General features: G+C 37.1%; 1 protein-coding gene across 2 annotated transcripts in view; it reads right to left on the reverse strand.

The window, feature by feature from the left end:
• Positions 1 to 24,677, reverse strand: part of LOC127677694 (proline-rich proteoglycan 2-like) — a 61,996-nt gene that overhangs the window by 17,783 nt on the left and 19,536 nt on the right. The window contains exon 5 of one of the 2 annotated variants that reach the window (XM_052172717.1): positions 9,262 to 9,284. The exons of the other annotated variant lie outside the window; for it this stretch is intronic. Within the exon in view, the coding sequence (XP_052028677.1) occupies positions 9,262 to 9,284 (23 nt within the window). The remainder of the gene's footprint in view (positions 1 to 9,261; positions 9,285 to 24,677) is intronic. 2 annotated transcript variants of the gene reach the window in all.

A 24,677-nucleotide genomic window follows, 5' to 3' on the forward strand; every position in this document is an offset into this window, starting at 1 on the left:
CTCTCCATTTAGTTTGATGCTGGCTACTGGTTTGCTCTATATTGCTTTTACTATGTTTAGGTATGGGCTTTGAATTCCTGTTCTTTCCAAGACTTTAAGCATGAAAGGATGCTGACTTTTGTCAAATGCTTTTTCAGCATCCAATGAAATGACCATGTGGTTTTTTTCTTTGAGTTTGTCAATGTAGTGGATTGCATTGATGGATTTCTGTATATAGAACCAACCCTGCATCACTGGGATAAAGCCTACTTGATCATGGTGGATGATCATTTTGATGTGTTCTTGGATTTGGTTGGCAAGAATTTTATTGAGTATTTTTGCATCGATGTTCATAAGGGAAATTGGTCTGAAGTTCTCTTTCTTTGTTAGATCTTTGTGTAGTTTTGGTATCAGCGTAATCGTGGCTTCGTAGAAGGAATTGGGTAGTGTTCCTTCTGTTTCTATTTTGTGGAATAGTGTGAAGAGTTAGGTATTGAAGAAGACCTAATTGGTGTTTGGTCTTCTTTTAAGGGATTGCTTTCTTCTTTATCTCAAGTGTGACTAAGGTGTCCTCACTTGGATACTACAGCTTGTTGAACTTTTTGAGTTCTGTAGACTGTATCTCAGGCATTCTATATTTTTTTAACTAATATCCACTTATTTGTGAGCACATACCATGCATGTTCTTTTGCATCTGAGTTCCTTCCCTCAGGATGATATTTTATAGTTCCATCCATTCACTTGTGAAACTCAGGATGTCTTCATTCTTAATAGGCAAGTAGTATTTCATTGTGTAAAGGAACCACATTTTCTGTATCCATTCTTCTGTCATGGGACATCTAGATTGTTCCCAGCTTCTGGGTATCACAAATAAGGCCTCTATGAACATGGTGAAACATGTGACCCTCTTGCATGGTGGTACATTTTGGGGTATATACCAAAGAGTGGTATAACTGGATCTTCAGGAAGATCTATTTCCAATTTTCTGAGGAACCTCCAGATTGATTTCTAGAGTGGTTGTACCAGTTTGAAATCCCCACCAGCAATGGAAGAATGGTCCTCTTTTTCTACATCCTCTCCAACATATGTTGTTACCTGAGGTTTTAATGTTAGCCATTCTGATTGGTGTAAAGTGGAATCACAGAGTCATTTTGATTTGCATATCTCTGATCACTAAGGACTTTGAACATTTTTTTTAGGTGTTTTTCATCCATTCGAGATTCCTCAGTTGTAAAATCTTGGTTTAGTTTTATACTTGATTTTTTGATTAGGTTGATTGGTTTTTGGGTAATTAGCTTCCTGAGATTTTTATAAATTCTGGATATTAGCCTTCTATTTGATGTGGGGTTAGTGAAGATTTTTTCCCCATTCAGTAGATTGCTGATTTGTCTTATCGACTATGTCCTTTGCCTTACAGAAGCTTTCCAGAAAAGGACCAAAACTCTAAGGGCCAACAGAAAGAATGGAAACAGGGAACCTGGGGAGGTAGAAGGTTGGGGAAATCCTCCAGAATGCACCAGAGACCTGGGAGGTGACAGAGTCACAGTACTAAAAGGGAGGAACCTTAGGTGAAATGCCTGAACCTTAGGGAGCGGGAACTTATAGAGCATACATCCAGCAGGAAAACAGGACTTCAAGTGAGGGAGAGGGGGCTATCCCACAGCCATAACTCTGATCAATAATTCTTCCTGTCTAAAAGAATTATAGGGATGGAAATGGAGAGGAACCAAAGGAAAAGAAGGTCCAGTGATAGACTCAAAGTTGGATCCAGGGCAAGGGGAGGTCCCAAGGCCTGACACTATTACTGAAGTGATGGAGTGTTCACAAAAAGGGACCTAGTATGATAGTACTCCAGAAAACCCAACAAGCAGCTGAAGGAGTCAGATGAAGATATTTGCACCCCACCAATGGACAGAAGTAGCTGATCCCTGCTGTTGAATTAGGGAAGGCTGAATGAAGCTGAGCATGACCTTGTAGGAGGACCAGTAGTCTCAATTAGTCTGGACCCCTAGGATCTCTCAAACTCTGGACCACCAAAGAGGCAGCATACACCAGCTGATATGAGGCCTCTAGCACACATATAATAGAGGGCTTCCAGGTTAGTGTTCATTCAGGAATGATGTACCTAAACCTCAAGAGACTGGAGGCATGAGGGAGTTCAGAGGTCAGGTCAGGTAGGGAGTAGGGACATCCACGTGGAGAAAGAGGGAGGGGAAGAAATATGGGATGTGGAACATTCAGAGGTTGGACAGGGTTTGGTAGGGTGGAGAATAAAATATGGAGTGTGTAAAAATAATTAATTAAAAAATATCGCAAAGAAAACCCCAAAACAAACCAAAACAACATCCTCCTAACCCAAAACATCCAGCAAATTTGGGACACAATGAAAAGATCAAATCTAAGGATAATTGAAATAGAGAAGATCAAAGACTCCCAGCTCAAAGAATTGAAAATGTCTTCAACAAAATCACAGAAGAAAACTTCTCCAACCTAAGGAAAGAGATGGTCATAAAGGTACAAGAATCCTATAGAACACCAAATAAATGAGACCAGAAAAGAAAATCTTCTTGTCATATAATAATCAGAACACTAAACTCACAGATCAAAGAAAGAATCTTAAAAACTGCACAGGAAAAGGGACAAGTAACATACAAAGTTAGACCTATCAGAATTACACCATACTTCTCAACAGAGATTCTAAAAGCCAGAAGAGACTGGTCAAGGATCACGCAGACTCTAACAGAACACAAATGCCAGCCCAGGCTACTATACCCAGCAAAACACCCAATCAGCAGAGATGGAAAAACCAAAATACTCCAGGACAAAACCAAATTCATGCAGTATCTATCTACAAATCCAGCCCTACAGAGGACCCTAGAAAGAAAATTCCAACAAGAGGTACATACACCAAAGAAAAGACAAGATATTAAGAATCTCATAACAAAGTCAAGAGGAGAGAAACACAAGCAAATAAAGCCACCCACAAACATATCAGAAACCTATGGATAAGTGTCTTTAGTAGCACTCACTATTAATGAAATAAACTCACCTATAGAAATATTAGCTCCTCAAACCCCATGCCAATCTGCATGCCTCCATGCCTTCATGCACCATGATAATAACAGACTGAACTTCAGAACCTGTTAAGTCAGGCCCAATTAAATGGTGTCTCTTAGAAGAGTTTCCTTGAGCTTGGTTTCCCTTTGCAGTAACGGAAACCCTTGCTATGAAAGAGGATCTTTGGATAGATACTTCTTTCCTCAGTTAGTAAGCATCCTTTTGTTGCTGGGTACTTCAGATGAAGCTGTTATCCTTTGCATAACATATTATCTCTAACTATGGTACCAACATGTAGGAGCTAGGTTTTAAGTTTAAGCAACCTACCAATTTATCACTCCCACTTTGAATTAAAGTTTCTTGTTATATTTCTCCAATTACTTCTGTAAATGACACTCTGGCTACTTTGACTCACCTTGGATTTGAAGTTTCATCTCCAGTGGCAAATCAATCATCTTGCTTATGATTGTCAGGTATACCTGGGAGAACTGGGCACTGGGAAACTAAAACTTCATGTGACAATGTCACACATCATTTGCATATGATTGCAGGTTTTCTGTCCTGTCACACCTCTCCTCTCTCTCTCCCTCTCCCTCTTCCCCCTCTCTCTGTCCCTCTCTCTGTCTCTCTCTCTCTCTTTCTGTCTGTCTCTTTCTGTCTCTCTGTCTCTCTGTCTCTGTCTCTCTCTGTCTCTGTCTCTCTCTGTCTCTGTCTCTTGCTCTGTCTCTCTGTCTCTCTCTCTCTCTTTCTCTCTCCTGTCTTCTTTATTATGCTGTATATTTTTCTCTTCCTTCTTATCTCTGCTCCAATTTTTTCCTCCAATCCTGAACATTTGTGCTACTATTGGGCCTTTCCTTTTTGTAACATACACATGTTTGTTGGAATCACAAAGGTCTTTGTACTCACAGATAAGCTCTAGAAAAGCCAGTCATTTTAAACAAACATTGTTTTCTATTCAGTGGGAGATGCCTAACTTTTTTTCCCACCCAGATGACTAGGTATGGTGGTGGTTATTAGCCTAGTGACCTAAACTGTCTGCAGATCCAGACAATATCAAGTTCCCAAAAGCAGAACTGTAGATATTTAATAGGTTAAGTGACCTTTGCATTATATGTAGGTCCAATGGCCCCCACAAGCTTGATCAAACATGTTTTTAGGTGGCTGTTAGGCTAAATGACCTTTACACTAATCAGAATTATGGAGACCACCCCAGATTCTTTTCTAGGCCCTTAAGAAAATACATGTAGCCTATCTCTATCTGTGGCCTGTGGCATACACTTTGAGTTGAATGTCTGTTATTATGCTTCATTGTGCACAGATGATTTAATTATACCAGGAACCCATCTCCCAACTGCACAGGGCTTAAATATGCTAAGAATAAACTGCTTAGTGTCAGACTCTAAAAGCTTGTACTAACAGAGGTTCACTAAGTCCTGCTGATCTGTACTTCCTTCTTACTTCTGACCCATTGTTCCTCTAGCAATATCTCCTTCTAATGGGGATGGACTCCCTTTCTGACAACATATTAACCTATTTCTCATGACTCCAGAAGAATCATCATTCCCTTCATCATTTGTGCTCCATTACAATCGCTTGTGTGGGCCTCGCTGGGGTATTACTTTTCAGTTTTTTCTTATTGATATGCTTTAGAATAGCCATTTCTTATCTGATGTTAGATGAACATTTACAAGCATTTGAATGTATGACTGAGAACCTTCTGGGTGGCACAAAGAATGACATTAGTCAGGAATAATACTTTCCATATACTTCCTATATAGTGAATTAGTTTTTCTATTTTTATCAGATATGATTTGGAGAAGAGAGTATGTTTCCAATAATATTTTATAGGCTGAAAACCTATAGGCTGAGATGCTTTGGAGGATGTCATATTGCCCCCCAAGTGGAGTTATATCTAGCAAACATATTTTCCTCTCATGTCTTAAACAGGCACCATCTCTTTCCTACTTTACTATTGCTGAGAAGGCACAGCTCTGGTGTCTTCCTTGGTCACAGGAATCTATTTCAGCTAAGAGGAAATTTAAAAGATTGGAGGATTCAGTGCACCAACCTTGATTTGATAAATAATTTGAATATATTGAAGGGAGTACTTAATTTTCTTCAATTATGAAGCAATAATGCACTGCCTGTCTAACTACAGTATTTATTATGCATACTAAATCCACATTTGAATTTTGTCCCTTTTACCTATCATTTAATAATTTCATGTATAGAATATTAAAAAAAAATTAGAGATGGGATATATGGACATCTTTTATATGTGGAACATGAACCATGTTTGTAACCAGTAGCCAATATCAAACTAAATGGAGTGAAAGTTGAAGCATTCTCACTAAAATCATGTACAAGGTTACAAGGTTACAAGGCTGCCTACTCTCTCCCTACATATTAAACATAGTACTTGTCCTAGTCAGAGCAACTAGAAAACAAAAGGAGATCAAAGGGATATAAATTTGAAAGGAAGAAGTCAAAATATCACTATTTGTAGATGATATTACAGTATATTTAAGTGACACCAAAAATCCCACAAGAGAACTTCTAATCCTGATACATGATTTCAGCAAATTGGCTGTATATAAAATTAACTCAAACAAATCAGTCACCTTCATCTACTCAAAAGATAAATAGGCTGAGAGTGAAATTAGGGAATTGACACCCTTCACAATGCTCACAAATAATATAAAATAACTTGCTGTAACTCTAACCATGCATGTTAAAAACCTGTATGACAAGTACTTGAATTCTCTGAAGAAAGAATTGAAGATCTCAGAAGATAGAAGAATCTTGCACTCTCAGAGACTGTCAAGATTAATATAATAAAATATAATAAAAATTACCATCTTCTTGAAAGCAATCTAGAGATTCATTGCAATTCCCATCAAAATTCAAATTCAATTCTCCATATACTTAGAAAGAGCAATTTGAAGTTCATTTGGAATAACAAAAAAATCCAGGATGGTGAAACAATACAAGAACTTGTTGGGGAATCACCATCTGACCTCAAGCTGCATTACAGATCAGTAGTAATAAAATCTGTATGATATTGGTACAGATACAGGTAGGTAGATCAGTGGAATAGAATTGAAGAGCCAGAAATGAACCCACACACCTGTGGTCGGTCATCTTTGACAAAGGAGATAAAACCACCCAGTGGAAAAGAGACAGCATTTCTTTCTAATAAATGGTACTGGCTCAACTGACAGCATGTAGAAGAATTCAAATTATTCCATTCTTATCTCTTTTTAAAAAGCTCAAGTCCAAGTAGATCAAGAACCTCCAAATAAAACCAGATACACTGATATTAATAAAAGAGCAAGTGGGGAAGAGCATCATACACATGGGCACAGGGAAATTTTTCTTATCAGAACACCAATGGCTTGTGCTCTAATATCAGCAATAGACAAATAGAACCTCATAAAATTGAACAGCTTCCATAAGAGAAAGAACACTGTCAATAGGACAAAACAGTGGGCTACAGATTAGGAAAAAATTTTACCAATATTATATCTGATAGAAGGCTAATATGCAATATATGCAAATAATTAAAAATGTTAGAATACAAAGATACAAATAACTCTATTAAAATGGGGTATAGACTAAACTGATAATTGTCACCTGAGCATTATTGAATAGTCAAGAAAAACCTAAAGAAATGATCAAGATCTTTAGTGTTCAAGAAAATCCAAATCAAAAGAATATTGAGATTCCACATCACACCAGTCAAAATAGCTAAGTCCAAATAGAGGTGACAGTAGATGATGGTAAAGATGTGGGGAAGTAGGAACACTCCTCCATTGCTCTGGAAATCTATCTGGTGTTTCCTCAGAAAACTGGACATAGTAATTACTGAGGACCCAGCTATATCAGTCCTGGGTATATAACCAAAAGATGCTCCAACATGTAACAAAGACAGGTACTCTGCTATGTTCATAGCAGCCTTATTTATGATAGAAACTGGAAAGGTTCCAGATGTCTTTCAACAGAGGAATGGATCCAGAAGATGTGGTATATTTACAAAATGGAGTACTACTCAAAAAAAATGTTTAAAAAAAAATGAGTTCATGACATTCTTGAGCCAATGGATGGAGCTAGAAAATATCATCCTGAGTGAGGTATCCCAAATTACAAAGGAACACACATAGTATGTACTCACTGATAAGTGGATATTAGCCCAAAATCTTGGAATACCCTAGATACATTCACAGAACACATGAAGATTAAGAAGGACAACCAAAGTATGGATGCTTCGGTCCTTTTTAGAAGGGGTAATAAAATACTCATAGGAATAAATACAGAATCTAAGTGTGGAGCAGAGACTGAAGGGAAGGCCATCCAGAGACTGCCCTAACTAGGGGAGCCATCACATATACAGACAACAAACCCAGACACTATTGATGCGAAGAGGTGCTTGTTGGCAGGAGCCAGATATAGCTGTATCCTCTGAGGCTCTTCCAGAGCCTGACAAATAAAAAAGCTCACAGCCAACCATTGGAGTGAGTACAGGGTCCATATTGGAGGAATTAGAGAAATGATTGAAGGGGCTGAAGGGATTTGTAACCCCACATGATGAACAAAAATATCAAGCAACCAGCTCCCCCAGAGCTCCCGGGGATTAAACCGCTAACCAAAGAGTGCAAATGGAGAGACTCATGACTAAATCTGCATATGTAGTAGAAGATGACCTTGTCATGCATCGATGGGAGGAGAGGCCCTTGGTTGTCTGATGGCTGTATGCTCCATTGTGGTGGAACACCAGACTATAGAGGCAGCGGTGAATGGGTGGGTAGGGGAGTACCCTCATAGAAGCAGGGGAAGGCAGAAGCAATGGGGGTTTCCAGTAGGAAAGCCTGAAAAGTGGATAATATTTGAAATGTAAATAAATAAAGTATCCAGAAAAAAATAGATAGATAGATAGATAGATAGATAGATAGATAGATAGATAGATAGATAGATAGATAGATAGATAGATAAGTAAATAATAAATAGTTGAAATGGGTAACTTGAATAAAGGCTAATACCAAACTGCAATTAGTCAGGTTGCAATATAAATTGCTACTTTATTTCTTGCTCTAACTTATATGAGTTTACCATTTACCATTCTCAAAACAAAACTTTCAAATGATTATGAAACCCATTTTGTATTTTTGTAAAAACTAAACACAATAATATTTAGAGTACTAAGAGTACTGTTTTGATTACTTTACAGTTATAAATTAAATCACAGTTAATATTACTCATTAATAGTAATATTGATGCCTAAAATAAGAATGGTACATGTGTAAGGTCCAAGCTGTCTATAAACGACCACTCTAGAATATGTTACGTGTCCTGTAGAATTTTGTCTTCAATATAGGAACACATGTCAAGGGTACAATTCTTCTGGCAATTTGGGAGCTATGGACATTGTAGATCTCCACCAACTCTGCTCTGAGATTCAGCCTTTGCAACTATTTTTCTTTCATTTACATTTGTTTTCATTTTTTAATGGTTATTTTATTTATTGACATTTCAAATATTACCCTACTTCCCAGGTTCCCCTCCATAAGCCCTCTATCCCCTCCTCCCTCTCCCTGCTTTTATAAAGGTGCTTCCCCAATGACCCACCCACTTCTGCCTTAGGGGCCTAGTATTTCCCTATCCTGTGTCATAAAGCGTCCAAAGGACAAAGGGGATTCCCTCCCAATGATACAAAATAAGGCAATGCTCTGCTACATATCCAGATATAGCCATGGGTACTCCCTGTGTACTCTTTGGTTGGTGGTTTAGTCTATGGGAGTTTTGGGGAATCTGGTTGGTTGGTAGTGTTTGTTATTCCTTTGATATTTCTTCAGCTCCTACATTCTTTCCACTAACTTCCCCACTGGTGTCCCCATACTCAGTCCAATGTTTTTCTATGTACATCTGTATCTGTATTGGTCCATCTCTGTCAGAGCCTCTCTGTGCACTCCTTTTCTTCTGTACTCCTTTCAGTAAGCACTTCTTGGCCTCAACGATTGTGTCTGGGTTTGGTGTCAGCAGATTAGATGGATCGCAAAATAGTGTAGTCTCTGCATCACCTTTCCTTCAGTCTCTGCTCCACTCTTTTTTTCCTGAATTTCATTTTGACAGGAGGAATTCGAGATTAATATTTTTGAGGTGGGTGTGTGGCCCTGTCCCTCAACTGGGGGCCATATTTTTCCACTGGATATGATCTCTACAAGTTCTAACTCCCCTTTGGTTGGGTATTTGGGCTACAATTCTCCCTGTTGAGTCCTGGAAACCTCTTGGCTCCTTGGCATCTTGGACTTTGTAGTGGCTACACCAGTTCACCCTCTCCCACTGCTACATACCTACTTTCAAATTCCTGACCCACTTTACTTCTTCCCATCTCCTCCCATATCTGAACTTGTCCCCCATTTTTCCTGGCCCTCCACTCTCTTGCCCAGACCCGTCTCTCCCTCTATTTATCAGAGATAAAACTCTTTCCCCTACTGAATAGTACTGTAGCATTCACAATTTGTACTGATCTTTTTTCTTGGGTTTCATATGGCCTGCGAATTGTTTTGTGGGTATTCTGAGCTTCTTCATGTCTAATGATTACTTATCACTGAGTGTTCTTTTGTGACTGGATTGCCTTCCTCAGGATGATATTTTCAAGTTCCATCCATTGGCCTATGAAGTTTATCAAGTACTTGTTTTTAATAGCTGATTAGTACTCCATAGTGTAAATGTACCACACCTTCTGCATACATTCCACCATTGAAGGACACTTTGGTTCTTTCCAGTTTCTGCCTATTAAAAATAAGGTAGCTGTGAACATAGTGAAACATGTGTCCTTGTAATATGCTGGAGCATCTTTTGGATATATGCCCAGGGGTGGTATAGCTGGGTCTTCGGGTAGTACTACATCCAAATTTCTCAGAATGAATTTTGATATCCTGAGTTTTCTTTTTTGTTATTCCAGATAAATTTGAGAATTTCTCTTTCTGTCTTTGTGAAGTATTGAGTTGGAATTTTGATGGGGATTGCATGGAAACTATAGATTATTTTGGGTAAGATGGGCAGTTTTACTGTTAATCCATGAGCATGGGAGATGTTTCCTTTGTCTTACGTCTTCATTTTTTTCCTTGAGAGACTTGAAATTATTATACTACAGATATTTTATTTGCTTGATTAGTGACACACCAAGGTATTTCATATTTTTTTTTTTTACTATTGTGAAGGGTGTCATTTCTCTAATTTCTTTCTTAGCCCATTTATTTATTTATTTATTTATTTATTTATTTATTTATTTATTTATTTATTTATTTATTTATTAGTAGATGAAAACTACTTATTTATTTGAGTTAATTTTGTATCCAGCCACTTTGCTGAAGTTGTTTAGCAGTTATAGGAGTTTCTCACAGATTTTTTTGTTCAATTATTTGTACTATCATATCATCTATCATTGGCAAATAATGATATTTCAACTTCCTGATTTCTGATTTCTATTCCTTTGATCTCCTTTTGCTGCCTAACTGCTCTGCTAGAAATTCTAGTACTATATTGAATAGATAGGGGGACACTGGGCAGCCTTGTCTTGCCTCTGATATTAGTGAGATTGCATCAAGTTTCTCTCCATTTAGTTTGATGTTCGATATTGACTTGCTGTATATAACCTTTATTTTATATATAGGTATGGCCCTTGAGTTCCTATTCTCTCTACTTTTAGCATATATAGGTGTTACATTTTGTCAAAGACTTTTTCAGCATCTAATGAGATCATCATGTGTTTTTTCCTTTGCTTTTATTTATACAGTCGATTAGGCTGACATATTTCCATATAATTTAACCACCCCTACATCTCTGGATGAAACCTATTTGATCATGTTGAATGATCTTTCTGATGTGTTCTTGGATTCAGTTTGTAAGAAATTTATTGAGTATTTTTGCATCAATATTCATCAGGAAAATTGTTCTGAAGTTCTCTTACTTTTTTACATATTGAGAGCCAAATTAATTTCTTTTTCCATTTCCTATGTTTCTCTCCCTCATACATCTTGTATGCAATGTGGATCTTTGTTGGGTCTTTGTGTAGTTTAGTTATTAGTATACCTGTGGCTTCACAAAATGTATTAGGTAGTGTTACTTCTGATTCTATTTTATGAAATACTTTGACAAGTATTGGTATTAAGTCTTCCTTGAAGATCTGATAGTAGTCTTCCCTACTACCACCTGGTCCTGGGGACAGTTTTTTGATATGAGACTTTTAATGACTACTTCTGTTTCCATACAGGTTATGGGACTGTTTAGATAGTTTATCTGATCCTGATTTAATATTTTTACTTGTTATCTGGCTAGAAAATCATCCATTTCATCTAGATTTTGCAGTTTTGTTGAGTATAGACTTTTGGAGTAGGATCTATTAATTTTTTGAATTTCTTCTGTTTTTATGACTCCATTTTCATTTCTGATTTTGGTAATTTAGATACTATGGAGTCTTAATCAAGGTCATTTTCCAGATCATTCTGGCCTATAGGGGATCATCATGATTATTTATTAGTGTAGAATGTTTCACCTCACTATAGGCTTCACCATTTTCTTGTAGGAGATTTCTCTGTGCTTGGCATGTTATATGAAAATATAGTAAATATGATGTAGGAAGGTTCAGTTTTCAGGATATCATCATAATTCAAGGCATCAGACAATGATAGCTTTCATGTACATTGCATACAGGGTGTAAGAGGGAGATATACATAGGCAGTGGAAAGAGAAAATAATTTGGTTCTCAATATGCCATAAACTACAAATATGAATAAACCATGGTCTGGTAAGATAGCTACAGGGGCTTATTGCTCATGCAGATGACCTGAGTTTGACTAATAAAGACATATAACACCACTCACAACTATTACTTATTTCACATACAAGGATAACTGACACCTTTGGTCTCAATGAACACCTACACTCATGGGCATACTTATATCATATAGGCCCATATGCATATACATGTATGTATGTGTGTGTACATATACATATATGTATACGTGTACATATACATATATATCATATACATATACATCATATATAAATTAAATATTATCAAAATTTATCAGTTGACAATTTCATCTTTTTATCAAATGTTTAATATTCAAAATTCTGTTGTATCTAAGACAGATATTATTCACATTTCTTCCTAGGGTCATTGAGTATATCCAGCAGCATTTATTCTTTAAGATAAATACAGCAGTGAGTGATTTTTCTGGAATCCAAATGCCATTACTTATTATTGCTGAAATGACAGACAGAAGACACCCCTCTTAGCTTTTATGAACTTGAATCCAAAATCACATCCTGAATCTTGAATTAAAAAATGCTTTGGCTATTGAATTATTTCCCAATACACACTCTTTATATAACCTGAGTATAATCTAGCATTTATTTTTATTCATTTACATTATAGTCATTGATACCCTCCTAGAAATCCCTCCCACAGTTTCTCATTCTTCCTCTCCCTTGCCTCCTAAAGGTTGTTCTCCTGCAGATCTCTCATTTCTTTGGCACCTCAAGATTCTTCAGTTTTAAGGACATCTTCTCCCAATGGGGCCAGACCAGGCTGTCCTCTGCTACATATGTACCAGTGGCCTCAGTCCTGCCCATGTATGCTGCCTGGTACATAGCTCAGTCTCTGTGAGCTCGTTGACATCTTGGTTAGTTGAGATTGCTGGGCTTCCTATGTGTTCACCTCCCCCCCCATAAAGCTTCTTCAATCCTTTCCCTAAATCAACCGTAGGAGGATCCCACTTCAAACATCAGTCCAATTGTTGGATGTATCTACTTCTGTCACTTTTAGTTACCTGTAGGGCCTCTCAGAAAATAGCCATGCCAGGTCTCATCTGTAAGTACATAATAACATTGGTAATAATTTTAGGCCTTGGTGTCCCCAGCCCCATGGGTTATATCCCAAGTTGGGCCAGACATTGGGCTACCTTTCCTTCAGTCTCTTCTCAATTTTTGTCCCTGCAGTTCATTTGGACAGGAACAATTCTGGGTCAGAAATTTTGATGGTGGTTTAGTAACACTGTCCCTCTACTTGAGGTCCTGTCTATCTACTGGAGGTGGACTCCTCAGGTTCCCTCTCTACATTGTTGGACACTTTGGCTAAGATAACTCCAATTGAATCCTAAGAGTCTCTCACCTCCTGGGTCTGGTACTTGTTAGAGGGTCCCCTATCTGCCACCTTCCAAGAGGCTGCATATTTCTATTCAATCTCCTGGCCCACTAGGATTCTCTCCTGTTACAACCCACTCACATACACACCTGATCCTTTTCCACTCTCCCTTCCACATAGGTTCCTCCCTTCCTCTGCTTTCCTGTGATTAATTTCTTCCCCTTTCTAAGTGAAGCATCTTTGCTTAGGCCTTTATGCTTGTTACACTCTTTATAGTGTGGGTTATATTGTAGGTATTCTGTGCTTTTTGGCTAATATCCACTTGCATTAAGTAAATACCATGTTTGGGTCTGAGTTACCTTACTCAGAATAATATTTTCTAGTTCCATCCATTTGCCTGAAAAATTCATGATGTTCCATTGTGTAAATGAACTACATTTTCTGTAGACATTTTTCAGTTGAGGGACATCTGTGTTATTCCAGCTTCTGATTATTACAAACAAGCCTGATATGAATATAGTGGAGTACCTGTCCTTTTGGTATGGTAAGGCATTTTGTGTATGTGGGGTGTACCAAGAGTGGTACAGCTGGCCCTTCAGGGAGAACTATTTCTAGATATCAGAGGATTGATTTCCAGGGTGGTTGCACCAGTTTGCAATCTCACTCCTCTCCAGATCATCACTAGCATATACTGTCCCTTGAGTTTTCAATCTTAGTCATTATGATTAGTGTGAGGTGAAATGTAATGGTTGTTTTGATCTCATTTCTCTGATGACTAAGGACACTGAACATTTCTTTAACTGCTTCTTGGCCATTTGAGATACTTCAGTTGTGAATACTCTGATAAGATCTGTCCCCCTATTTTGATTGGGTTATTTGGTTTTTTGGATAGTCACTTCTTGAATTCTGTGCATGTTTTGATATCTGACATGCAGGATTACTGAAGTTTTTTTTTTTTTCCCAACCTATAGGTTGCCAGTTTGTTTTATTGATAATGTCTATTTTCTTACAGAAGCTTTTCAGTTTCATGAGGTTCCATTTTGAGTTGTTGATATTAGTGCTTGAGCTATTGGTATTCACCTCAGGGAATTTCCTACCATACCAATGAATTTGAGACCCTTTTCCAATTTCCCTTCAATTTGCTTCAGTATATCTGATTTTATGTTGAGTTCCTTGATCCACTTGGACTTAAGCTTTGTGAAAGGTGATAAATATAGTTAGATTTTCATTCTACATACAGACTGCTAGTTAGACTAACACCATTTTTTAAAGATGCTTTCTTACATTCAGTGTATTTTTGGCTTCTTTATCAAAGAGAAAGTTTCCATAAGTGTATGGGTTTATTTCTGTGTCATCTAATCTATTCAATTGATCAACCTGTATGTGTACCAGTTCCATGCAGTTTTTATCACTATTGCTTTGCAGTACAACTTGAGGTCAGGGATTCCTCTAGAAGATCTTTTATTTTTGAGAATTGTTTTGTCTCTCTTAGTCTTTTTTTCTTTTTGGTTTTTCATATGACAGTGTGAATTGATCTCTCTATGTTTGTCAAGAGTTGTGTTGGAATTTTAATGGTGATTGCACTGAATCTGAAGTTTGCTTGTGATAAGGCCCTTTGCACATGTTAATCCTATGAAACAATGAGCATGGGAGATCTTTCCATCATCTCCCATCTTCTTCTGATTCTTTCTTCAGGGATTTGAAGTACTTGTCATACAGGCCTTTCACTTGCTTGACAAGAACTACAACATAATATTTTATACTATAGTGGCTATTGTGAAGGGTGTTCTTTCCCTAATTTATTTCTCAACCTGTTCATCATTTTTATCAAGGAAGGCTATTAATTTGTTTGAGTTTATTTTATATGTCATTTTGCTGAAGTTGTTTATTAGGTATAAGATTTCAGCTGGTAGAATTTTGAGGGGTCATTGATATATTCTATTATATCATCTGAAAATAGAGATACTTTGAAATTTTCTTTTCCAATTTGTATTCACTTGACCTACTTTTGTTGTCTAATTGCGTTAGATAGAACATCAAATACTATATTGAATAGACAGGAAGATGGTTGGCAACCTTGTCTTGTCCCAGGTTTTAGTGGGACTGCTTTAACTTTCTATCCATTTAACTTAATATGGGCTGTTGTTTTGCTATATAACCTTTTCATTATGTTTATTTATGTGCAATGAATTCCTGGTCTCTTCAATGCTTTTAATATGAAATGCTGTTGCATTTTGTCAAATGCTTTGTCAACATCTGATGACATGATCATGTGACGTTTTTCTCTGAGTTTGTTTATACAGTGGATTATGTTGATGGATTTTTGTATATTATACCATCCCTGCATCCCTGGATTCAAGCCTACTTGATCATGATGGGTCCTTGATGTCTTCTTAGATTCAGTTTGCAAGAAATTTATTGAATGTTTTTGCATCAATATTCATAAGTTAAATTGACCAAACGTTCTCTTTCTATTTGCATTGTTGTAAGGTTTACTTATCAGAACAACTTTGGCTTCATAGAAGTAATGAATTAGAGTTCCTTATGTTTCTATTTTGTGGAATAGTTTGACTAGTATTGCTACTAGCTCTTCTTTGAAGGCCTTGTAGAATGGTGCACTAAAAACCATCTGACACTGGTCTTATTTTAGTTGGGATATTTATAATCACTATTAATATTTCCACAGAAGTTATAGAAATTTCAGATAGTTTACCTGATCTTGATTTAACTTTGATACATAGTACCTGTCTAGAAAACCATCCACTTCAACTATATTTTCCAGTCAGTTTTGTTGAGTATTGGCTTTTGAAGTAGCTTTTGATGATATTTTTAATTTCCTCAAGTTTCTGTTGTTATGCCTCAATTTTTATTTCTGATTTTTTAAAATTTGGATACTGTCTCTATGTCCTTTTGTTAGTTTGACTAAGGGTTGTTGATTTTCTCAAAGAACCAGCTCTTGGTTTTGTTGATTCTTTATATAGTTCTCTTTGTTTCTAACTGTTTGAATTGAGCCGTGTTGGCTATTTCCTCCCTTTTAATCTTCTTGGGTGTATTTGTTTCTTTTTGTTCTAAAGATTTCAGTGAGCTGTTAAATTCCTTGCCCAGGATCTCTCTAAGTTTTTTTCATGGAGTTGCTTAGTACTATGAATTTCTTCTTAGAAATGCTTTCATTGTATCCCCAAGTTTGGGTATTATGTTGTGTCTTCCTTTTTATTGAATTTTATAAAGTCTATTTCTTTCTCTCCTTATTTATTCCCTGACCAAGTTATCATTGAGCAGAAAGTTGTTCAGTTTGCATAAAAATGTGGGATTTCTGTTGTTTTTGTTGTTATCTAAGTCCAGCCATAATCTGTGGTGGTCTGATAGAATGTATGGGATTATTTCAATCTTTTTGTGCCTATTGAGACTTGTTTTGTGTCTGATTAAATGGTCAATTTTATGGAAGTTTCCAGGAGGTGCTGAGAGGAAGAAGATATATTCTTTTGGTTTAGGGTGGAATGTTCTGTGGATAACTATTAAATACATTTTGTTCATAAATTTTTTTAATTTCATTGTGTCTCTGCTTAGTATCTATTTCAATGACCTATCCTTTAGTAATAGTGAGGTGTTGAATTACCCAACTATTATTTTTTTGAGGTTCAATGTACTTTTTCAGCTTTAGGAAAGTTTCTTTAATGAATATGGATGCCCTTGAATTTGGTGCCTAGATGTTCAGAAATTCAGGAGAAAACAGAGGCTGGTGAGGATGTGGAGAAAGAGGAAAACTCTTCCACTGCTGGTAGGGTTGCAAACTGGTACAACCACTCTGGAAGTCAATCTGGCAGTTCCTCAGAAAACTTGGCCTAATACTACCAGAGGACCCAGCTATACCACTTCTGGGCATATACCCAGAGGATTCCCCAGCATGTAATGAGGATACATGCTCCAATATGTTCATATCAGCCCTGTTATAATAGCCAGAAGCTGGAAAGAACCCAGATGTACCTCAACAGAGGAATGGATACAGAAAATGCGGTATATTAACACTATGGAATACTACTCAGTTATTAAAAACAATGAATTCATGAAATTCTTATGCAAATGGGTGGAATTTGAGAATATCATCCTGAGTGAGGTGACCCAATCACAGAAGAACACGCATGGTATGCACTCACTGATAAGCAGATATTAGCCCAGAAGCTCTGAATACCCAGGAAATAATTCACATATCAAATAATTCCCAAGAAGAAGTAGGAGAGGCCCCATGTCCTAGAATGGTTCAGTGCAACAGTGTAGGGGAATACCAGGATAGGGAAGCAGGAAGGGATTGGTTGTTGAAGAGGAGGAGGGAAGAGGGCTTATGGGACTTTCAGGGAGGAGGGATGCTGGAATGGAGAAATCATTTGAAATGTAAATAAAGAATATATTGAATAAAAAATAAAGAAAAAATGATTTCAGGTGAACCTTTTCCCCATTCAACTTGTCAAACAAAGGCAAGAGCCTGTGATTGTTCAGTGGAAGGAAAAGGTGGAACTCAGAGTTTTAGAGTGGGTGAGAGAGGAAGGAGAGAGAGGAAAATGGAAGAAAAGAAAGTAGAATGAAGATGGAGCACAACCACATGTCCTGAAGGAGGTACAAGTAGCAAGTGATCTCATAACTAGGGAATAGAGTAGTGTAGTGGTACACTACACTATGTGTACAGCTTATAAATATCATAATTGTGTTGTTCTTTGCAATGGCTTATTTGGGTTGGAGATTTAACACAACAAATTGGTACCCATCATATTGATTAGAACCCAACATGAGATAAAATTTTACTGCTTATCCCCCATTCCAGAATACACTTCTAGGGAAGCAATCTAGGGTGCCTATAGAGAGCTGTAGATTGCTTCCCAAGCACCAGGCAGACAGCTAGAGCCAATGGCAGCACCCCAGCGTGGAGTTGGACTTGAGCAGTTCCATGTAGGATTCCTAGGAAGGGACAAGGGACCTTGGAGCACAACTGCCTCTGAGGTAGTTTTTAAGTGGAAACAGTAAACTGATCAGGGCATCTATGACCAAAAGAACATTTCTGTGCTCACCCATCCCACCCCATGATTTCTTACATATCCCCCAAGTCTATAAAGGACACAGGACAGCCAGACTGGCTCTCCTGATTGCTTGTGCTGCAGGCTGCATGAGATCAGTACATATGCACATGCTGCCAGCTGTAACCCAAACAAAAGACAGACAAGCATAGAACTCACAGGAGAGAATGTAGAACCTACATTCTCCTCGCATGAATAAAAAAATTTGAGAGGACTGCACTGTTCAAAATCGAACAGCAGAGGGAGACAAACGCACAAAGTGTTCCAGAACAGGTAAAAATCATATATATCTCTATCTACATCTACCCCTCTCTCTCTCTCTCTCTCTCTATATATATATATATATATATATATATATATATATATATACATATATACATATATGTATATATATATATAGATGTATGTATTTTTATGTATATATGTATATATATGTATATACGTATATATATTTTTTATACTTAAAGGTGACAAGCACAATAAATATCTTTTTGCCTTTATGGAAGAATATTTTGATTGGCTTGATGGGGATGGCTGTAAAGGAAATACACATTGTCATTTATGGCACTGCAATATTTATGCTCTTGATTTACTATGATTTCTCCAAAGGCTGAACCCTAGATAAAAAAAATTCTGTGCCTTAGAAAAGAGATTAAGTGTAACATTAGAACCGAAGACACACAGGATTCTTTAGCTCAAAGTAGGCAACAGAAAGTGGATAAAGGAACAAGAAGAGTTTCTCTAACAGAAATTACAGAAGTTCCTAGATGAGACTGAACAACAGTGAATGAGCTTAAAACTTGGCAACACAGCCTAGATTGAACACTAGAATGAATGATTCAGGAATTTATTGGTCAAAATAAGCAAGAGAAAGTGGAGAACAAAGGCTGGAGACAAGTTGTAAAACAAAATAGAAAAAAATGGATTCAACAATTTACAGATCAGACTGAACAGCATGGAGATAGACATAAAATTTGGAAGCAAAGTCTAGAGAATAATTTACTTAAGTTAATAAATCAAAATAGGGAAGATGCTGCAATGTCAGAATAACAAAATAAAAAGAAGCTAAGATTATGGAAGCAGGGCCTAGAACAGAAGATACAAGGGGTTATAGAGCAGTATGCACAACAGACAGAGAAACATAAGACTTGGCAATATGTCCTAAAGGAAACCCTAGAATTGAAGACACAAGTTATAGATTAGGATAAGGGAGAGAAAGATGAGAGACAGGACCTGGAAAAGATGCTGGAACAAAGGATGCAATAATTCACAGAACAGACTGAGCAGCAAAGAGAAAATAATGACGATTGGAATCAAGATTTGGAAAATTACCTTTTAAAATTAGTTAATCAAAATAAAATGGATAGCATGAATATCAGAATTGCAATACAAAGAAAAATGTAAAATGTGGAGGCACAAAGTTGAACAGAATATAGGAACTGAGAACAGGAGGAGCAGCAAGAGGAGAAATATGAAGCATTGACACAGACCTTAAGGAAGGAATTTGAAATTTCTGTTAAGGAAAATATGCAGGTAAAGACAGAAGATAAGGAAAGTCAACCAAAGTTTATTTGAAAACAAACCTTAGTTTATCTAGTTAGTATACAACAAAAACTTCAGAATGATGATCATCCTCACGGTGATCAGGGGTTCAAATGGCAACCCATGTTTGAGAACTGAGGAAATTTGAGAAAATTGTCACTAAGTTTGGAATGCATTCACCATTTGAAAAAACAAATTCTGACTACTTTTTGCCTTTTTTATTAGATATTTTCTTTATTTACATTTCTTTTTTATTGGATATACTCTATTTACATTTTAAATGTTATCCCAATTCCCAGATCCTCCCCTTTTTGGATAGTCCCTATTCCATCTTCCTTCTCCCTACTTCTATGAGAGCGTTCCTCCACCCACCTCCCCCCATCTCCCTGGCCTTGATTCCACTATACTGGGACATCTATCAAGCCTTCATAGATAAAGGACTTCTCCTCCCACTGATGCCTGGCAAGATAGTCCTCTGCTACATATGTAGCTGGAGCTATGTGTATACCTTGGTTGATGGCTTAGACCCAGGAGCTCTGGTTGTTCTTCCTATGAAGTAGCAAACCCCTTCAGCTTCAAATGTTATCTCCTTTCCTCATTTCTCCTCTGAATCCCACCATTCCATTCTCCCTCGCCCTGCTCACCCACCCACCCTTTCTGCTTCCCTGTCCTGGCATTCACCTACACTGGGGCATTTAGTCTTCACAGGACTAAGAACCTCTCCTCTCATTGATGCCCAACAAGGCCATCTTCTGCTATGTATGAGGCTGGAGCCATGGGTCTCTCTATGTGTATTCTTTGGTTGATGATTAAGTCCCTAGGAGCTCTGAGGATACTGGTTGATTCTTATTGTTGTTCCTCCTATGGGGCTGCAAACCCATTTAGCACCTTGGGTCCTTTCTCTGGCTGCTCCATTGGGGACCCTGTGCTCAGACGATTAGTCAGCTTTAAGTGTCAACTTCTATATTGGTAAGGCTCTGGCAGAGCCTCTCAGAAGACAGCTATATCAGGCTCCTGTCAGCAAGCAATTGTCGGCATCCACAATAGTGTCTGGCTTTGGTAACTGTATATGGGATGGATCCCAAGGTGTGCCATCTACAGACAATCCTGAATTCTTGTGCTGCTAAAAACAGAATCCCCCAGACTAGAAGGATATGGCAAAAGCAATACTAGACCCTACCACATATTTACAATGGTTCTCATGGTGGAGACAAGAGGGCAGGGAGATAGCATGACAAAATATAGCCATGGATAGAGAAATTTCCAAAGATCAGGGCAGGAAGATAGTATGACAAAATAGAGCTGGGGATAGAGAGATTTCCAAAGATCAGCAGCATATTTGCTAAGGTAGTGGTGTAGGCTGTATATGATGAAGAAACTCTGGCATTGTGTAAATTTGCAGCCTTAAATGCCTGGGAGAAAGGCAGAGAGTCAGAGGAAAGATTTGAACCATTTCCTCAAGTCATGTAAGATCCAAAGGAAACCTTACCTAACTTTTTGCAAAGGCTATCCTCACCTATGGAAAGGAGTATATCAGATCCAGCAGCAAGAAAGGCAATAACTTAGTCTTTAATAATTAATAATTTAATAATCAATAATTATCAATATTGATTTACTTGTTAATTATTTAAATTAATTTTTATTTAATTGATTAATAATTTAATAATTAAAGGCTTTAGCCTTTGAAAATTCGAATGCTGAATGCAAGGAAATAATCAGATCACTAAGCACAATGTCAGCATCAATAGATGAGTGAATTAGGCATGCAGCTGATGTTAGAGCTCACTCGCTACTTATCACCTTAATAGGAAAAGCTGCCTCCTTGAGATGATCCAAGATTTCAAATGTTTTAATTGTGGTAACCAGAGTCATTTCAGAAATAACTGCAGGAAAAACCAAAGTAATCCCAAAAGGGGGCCTATGCCTTCTAGAATATGTCAGAGATATATGACGGATGTCAACATTTGGCTAAGGAATGTAGAGCAACAACAGACAAATGGTGCAACACCTTACCAAAAATCTCACAGGAAGGCCTCTTTCAGGCCCCAGTGCCATGCAGGGAGAGTACTCTTTCTCAGGACAATTAAACATCACTGCTTCAAAAACAGATGCTAGGAAAAAAGATAAAGAGGGTGGGGCAAATTTTATAGACAATTCAGAAAACGTAAAAGAGGGCCAAAAATGAATATATTAGCAAATTTCCATAGAAGATTAAAAGCCCCAAGAAGAAGGAAGGAGAGAACCCTAGTCCTGGAAAGGCTGAGTGCAGCAATGTAGGGGATACTAGGACAAGGAAGCAAGAAGGGGTGAATTGGGGAACAGAGGGAGGGAAGAGGGCTTATGGGACTTTTGGGGAGGGAGGATCCAGGAAAGGGGAAATTATGTGAAATGCAAATAAAGATTATTTTGAATAAAAAATATGTATAAATGAACGATTTTGGCACAAAATGGAAGATTAAAGGCCAAAATTAAGAATACTAGTAAATAATAATGAGATTGAAGAAATAGTTAAAACTAGAGCAGATGTCACCATTATCTCTCTGAAATCTTGGCCTGCAAGTTGGCCATTTCAAGTAGTTAAATATCCAATTTCAAGGAGTTGGGTCCTTATTCCAAATAAAGCAAGAACAGATGGCTTAAATGTACAGGACCCAAAGGCCAGGTAGGAAAATTTGAGTCCATATGTGGCTAATATAGTTATTAACTTATGTGGGAAGAGACCTGTTACAGCATTTGAAATCACAAATTAATATCCCCTCCATTTCAGCATCTGGTCATGAAACTGCTCAGGCTCCTTTCGGGGAGTGGAGGGCTAGAAAAGGGGAAATCATTTGAAATGTAAATAAAAAATATATCGCATAAAAATGTAAAAATTTAAAAAAATCAAATTAATTAGGGAATGCTATTAAAGGCAGTTACAAACTCTTCAGGCTATCCATAAACAAGATACTGCAGGAGTTGACAATTTAGCTGTAACGCATAGAGCTACTGATGATAAGACATCAACAGTCCTAACCCTAAAGTGGTTAACTGAACAATCCAATGGGTCTATGACAAAAGAAAAATTACAAGCATTAGAACAGAAGGGCCTGAAACAGCTGGAGACTCAGAATATACAGGAGTCAATTAGCTCTCAGAATTCTCCTGTTTTTGTCAGTAAATCACATCTGGCTAATGGAAGGTGTTGACAGAACTCAGAGTGATTAATAAGATTATTGGACCTATGAGTTCCTTGCAGCCTGGAATCCTTGGTGCCTTCCTTGTTGCCTAAAATGGTCTGTCATAATCATTGATCTGAAAGATTGATTTTGTTTCACAATTCCTCTACATTGACTTGATAAGGAAAGGTTTGCTTTCTCAGCGTTTACCTTCAAGAGAGGTCACCAAATTAAAATATACTATTGGAAAGTCCTGGCACAAGGAGTGTTAAATAGCCCTACCTTGGTTCAATGCTTTGTATAACAGCCATTGGTGATAATTCACAAATAATTTCTCCAACCCATTATTTATCATTATATTGATGGCATTCTATTGGCTGATCCAAATATAAATATGCTGGAAAGAATGTTTGATGAAAAACAAACAAAATAAAACAAAACAAAACAAACAAACAGAAAACCAAAAACCCTTGCTTTGCTGGGATTTGCAAATTGCCACTGAAAAACTGTTAAAAGGGGATTCCATTAATTTTCTAGGATATAGAGTCAGTCTGCAAAAGTTTAAGCAACAAAAACATTCAAATCAGAAGAAACCAATCAAGGACTTTGGTGTTTTATAGAAGCTACTAGAAGATATTAATTGGCTGCAGCCTATGACTGGTTTGGCCAATGAAGAACTAAGTAATTTATTTCAGACCTTACAAGGTCATAAAGATTTAAATATCCTGAGTAAATTATCTGCAGATGCTGAGAAGGAGTTAGCTCTTGTAGAAAGGATATGGCAGGATACACATCTGGAACATATTGATTCAAATCTTACCTTCTACTCATTTCCCTACAGAAATTCTCATCTGGAGGAAAGATTATATCTTGGAATGGATATTTTTAGCACATAAACAGAGTAAGAAATTAAAAACCTACATTGAGAAGGTTTCTGAATTGATACTAAAAGGAAAAATGAGACTTCAACAATTAGTTGGAATGGATCCACCTGAAATTTGTGGTACCTTTTAACTAATGCAGAGATTGCCCTGTAATGGGCATAAGATAAACATTGGCAAAGAGCATGCAGTAATTTCTCAGGAGAATTTAACAACAGATACCCTAAAAGCAAACAACTTCATTTCATAAAACTAACTAATTGTATTCTCCATCATACAATAGAGGGAACTCCAATATTTATATCCCCTACATTTTACACTTATGTCAATAGATCAGAAAAGGCATGATAAAAATCAGATGTTAGTAAGGTGAATGAGAGCCCCAATTTGTCAGTTCAAAAATCTGAATTATATACAATGCTCATGATGTGAGATTTTCAAGAGTCTGTTAATATAGGAACTATCTCTCAATATGCAGAAAGGGTTGTTTTGCACATTGAGACTGCTGAAATTATTCAGGATGATTCTGAATTGACCTCAGTATTTATTTAGCTACAACAAATGATCAGAAATAGGAGTTTTCCACTAAATATAACACACATAAGATCTCAAAGTGGTCTGCCAGGCCATATATTGCAAGATAATGATGAAATTAATTGACCAGTTATTGATGAAAAGTATACTAAAGGCTTCAGAATACCATTTAAAAACACCATGTTAACAGCAATGGTTTAAAGAAAGAATTCTCTATTATATGGCAACACTGCCAAGGAAATTCTGAGCCAATGTCCTACTTGTTAGTTTATTTATATAAACTAACTCCATTATTCACATGAACTAACCGTAA

Source organism: Apodemus sylvaticus, chromosome 2 (assembly GCF_947179515.1).
Source record: "Apodemus sylvaticus chromosome 2, mApoSyl1.1, whole genome shotgun sequence".
NCBI lineage: Eukaryota > Metazoa > Chordata > Mammalia > Rodentia > Muridae > Apodemus > Apodemus sylvaticus.